This window comes from Mustela nigripes, unplaced genomic scaffold (assembly GCF_022355385.1).
Source record: "Mustela nigripes isolate SB6536 unplaced genomic scaffold, MUSNIG.SB6536 HiC_scaffold_581, whole genome shotgun sequence".
In the NCBI taxonomy this organism is placed as follows: Eukaryota; Metazoa; Chordata; class Mammalia; order Carnivora; family Mustelidae; genus Mustela; species Mustela nigripes.
The window spans coordinates 1,976-5,919 of NW_026739988.1; the positions used below are offsets into that span (position 1 = coordinate 1,976).

Here is a 3,944-nt window from a genome sequence, read left to right on the forward strand (position 1 = left end):
CTATTCACGTGAAATTCACATAACAAAAGTGACCACGTTGAAGTGACATTGCGCACATTCACAGTGTTATACAACCATCACCTGTGTCTATTTCAAAACAAAAACCACTTAATGATTATTGCTACCATTCATAAACTGTATTACAGATGGAGTAGCCTGTGTGCAATTTCTTTATGAACAATACAAAGGCTGTGATCTTGATCTTAAAGGCAAGGAAATAACATTTAGATAGCTTAAGTAATTTACTGAAGATCATACACATAATGTTGCTTAGCCAGGATTTCTGTTTCTGCAAGCTATATCCATTCTTTTGTGTTAAATGTACCTGCATCCAGCTTGCCTATTAGTAGGGAATGAATTTCTAAGGCAGGTAGGCATGTCCGTGTGCTGGCATGCGCCTATGTTGCTGTTGTTCTAGTGTGCTATTTAAAAAAAAATGCATTATTTGAGAGCTTGGATAATATAGACTCCTAACATACGTTTCAATATTTTCTTGAGATTAAAGGTTTGTTGACTGTTGGGATTATATGTAGCAAACATCGCATACAGAGGAACTGTTTTATTTTCTGTGGTATTCTTTATCGTTTCATTGCTTTAGATACGCCTCTTCTGTAAAAGACGGTTCCCAGTATTTTGTGCTCCTGATTGTGACGGATGGTGTTATCTCGGATATGGCTCAAACCAAGGAGTCCATAGTCAATGTGAGTAGGGGTCATTGAGTTTGGGGCTGGCTAAGTGACAGCATGGTGCTTTTTTAGGTTGAATAAGCAGAGTTTACTTAGGTTGATTTAATAGTGAAACAATATGCCCATGCCTTTGAAGCTGATTGCATTCTTAACTGTATCCAGACAACTCATATACATATGTACCATTAATCCTTAAGGACTAAGCTGAGGGGTGTGGATGATTGTACAATTTGTACAGAGTTTTTCTTAATATTTACATTTTAGTTACAGAACTGTACTGACTGGTTTTTTTTTTTCCAATGGAACTGTCTCCATAGAACTTTTTTCTATAGAACTGAAAGGGACTGGACTAGACGCACAAACCATTCTTCTTGTCAGAATTCCTAATTATTTATTGTAAGATTATTTAATTGATTTGTCTTCTTTATAAGACTTTAATCTATAAAATCTATATTAGACTCTATAGAATTATAGCATATCTTGCTATTCCAAGTTTAGCAATGTTTGGCACTAAGTTGGCATTTAGTGAAAATGGGATGCATGAATGAATTACTTATCACATCTTATTATTAATAGCATAGAGAAGATATAATTAGCTGCTTGGTGGAGGAGAAAAGTTGCGTGTGGAAAAAAAATCATAGACATATTCTTAGAAAAACTATGCATAAAAAGTAGTAGCGCCAAAGGCTTACACATTCATTTGTTTGTTATTTTTTAACTAGACACATGGGTAGAATTCATCTTGGTTTTCTTTGTGTTCTGGTCAGTGGCATTGGTGTGCACTTTAAAGTAGGAACTTAACAATTTAGGCTTAAACTAGTAGGACATAATGTAGTAAGGAACCATGATTCATAATTTGATGGCCTTCATAGCTGTAGATGGGGCCATGCCAGCCGTCCATCTCTCTATTGCCAGATCTCACATTCGGACCTTTAAATTATTTAAAATTATTCCATAGGGTGAGTGATATGATGGGAAAACATGCTATTACATCAAATATTCGTTATCCCTCACAATCTTGTGGCTAGTTAATAAAACAAATTAATTATTATAATAATAACTTCCTGTAATTATTATTTGTATTCACTCATTTATTATGAATTTTTGCTTTTCCTACCATTGGGTATAAATGAGATAGAGTAGGGTACTACTGTTTCACAACTGGAGTGCCTTTTTTGCCCCATTTAGCAACTGAAAGATTTTTGAGAGGAGTAAGTACATGAATAAAGTGGCCAAAGATAGCCAAAGTCAGCTTAGGAAGATGTTGGCTGAGAATAGCAAGTGAAGGCAAATGAGCAATACTTTTTTATTTTTTATGTTGTCCAAGACTGGTCATTCCTGGAGAACATCCCACTGAATAAGCGTGTCTAGAGAGTTCAAAAAGAATGAGTAGAGTCGAGCATATTCTATGTACATTTTAAATATGTTCAAACCTGTTTTAGTGAACATCTTGAAAAAATATCAAAGCAGTATATTATTTTCTTCTCAAACCTCATTTCTTAACTCAATTTCTTAATTGTGAACTAATTGTATATTCTCTTTGAAGGCTTCAAAACTTCCAATGTCAATAATTATAGTAGGTGTCGGACCAGCAGAATTTGATGGTGAGTAATAGATTTTCAGTAGTATTCCTTGGTTTATTTATTCTGATTCATTATGCTCTAAGATTCCTATCACTCTTTCTTGTATATAAGTGTGAATATGAACGTGGATATGTATATAATGTCCATGTACCTATAGACATAGGTATCTCATGATGAAGTCTATTAAGTTGAGCAAATGAAAATACTGTCTTCTGACAAGGACATTATCTATCTGGTATAGATTAATTCAACATGTAGCTTTCTGTTCCATTTGTGATAGTTTGCATCTCAAAATAATATGTTTTATGGCTGACAGCGTGATAGATTGAGTTGTTCACAAGGCAGAGTACACTCTGGGTTCACTAAAAACCTTTGAGAATGAACCCTAAATTTATAAACCATTAGGTTGTGAAGAGAGGTGTTAACACACAAGCATAATGTGCTACTTTAATGGTTTTTCAGACACTGGCTAGTTGATAGACATTAGCTTTATAAATATATAAGTTCTGTAAAATGAAAGAGCAAAGTAAAATGAAAATGGAACTGACCATCTGAGATTTAATGACACCTTATAAAATTATGCTAAATTGAGTGACTAGGTAGTTCTGAGTTTGGGCTTAGGCCTCGTTCAGATGCCAATTAAGTGACAGGTGTTTGTGTAGCTAGTGATCTGGGTAAACTTCTTTAAGGATAATCTGTTCCCAGTCACCTGGTGAATTCCTGTAAGAGAGAACTCTGTGGTGACTTCATGATCACCTAGCATTCACCTGCTTCAGGTGTTTTGACTTTAACAATGACAGTTCGTTTAGCTTGGGGCTTTGGAAATGAGAATAACTTTAGAATATTTGGAACAACCTTTGGTACATTAGAGGTTAATTTAGGCACATACATGTTAATTATACTACAATCATCACTGGGATCATTCTCATTGAACCACCAGCTCCTCTTCCATAAGGATAGTGTAGATCTGCCGATCTCAGCACCACAGGGACAGTTGTTACATAGTTGTTACATTGTTACATTGCTGACCCTGGAAATCCTCTCCTTCGCTTCCATGCTTGGTTGGTCATGCTTTGCACCATTAGAATCTTCCCATGTCTAAAGCAAAAGTCATTTAGCACTGACTACTGCTGTTTCTGCTAATATTTTCTCAGCCTCTGAATATTCAAATTGTTCACATTGTACTTCAGGCATGGATTTGAGACAACCTCTCTGGAGTCAGGAAAGCTAAGAGACATCTTTCTTGTTAATGCTTTGTGTACTTGATCATCTGCATTGATCAGTGACAGACCGTGATTCTGGAACTTCACTGATGGCTAGGGTAAACTGACTCATGCCTTCTTCTTCGGTTACTAATTTGCTTTTGCCTCAGGATGCACCTCTCACTAGGTATTTCCTAGTCTCCACAAATCCTGGAAGTCTGTGGTTAGATATATGACCTAACCTGTCACTCATTCCTCAAGCCTGCACACATCATGTAGGAATACAGAGCCACTGACCCTTCCTGGCGTCTATTTCTGCTCGTATATTTCTATTCAGAGCAGCAGGCACTACCCTTATCCAACTGTCAAAGCCATTTATTCTCTTCATTTCTTTGGTTCCCAGTATTTACTAGGGGTTTAAGGTATAATTCATCATTTTTCCTCTCTGACTTCCCAAACTGGAAAAAAAAAAA

The 3,944-nt window shown here is 36.0% G+C and overlaps 1 protein-coding gene across 1 annotated transcript in view; it reads left to right on the top strand.

Moving 5' to 3' along the window:
* Window positions 1-598: 598 nt before the first annotated feature.
* The window catches only part of LOC132008646 (copine-8-like), a gene marked incomplete at both ends in the record, with an annotated part of 9,886 nt that continues 6,540 nt past the window's right edge, over window positions 599-3,944 (top strand). The window contains 2 exons of the mRNA XM_059387255.1: window positions 599-701; window positions 2,233-2,290. Of these exons, the coding sequence (XP_059243238.1) occupies window positions 599-701; window positions 2,233-2,290 (161 nt within the window). The remainder of the gene's footprint in view (window positions 702-2,232; window positions 2,291-3,944) is intronic.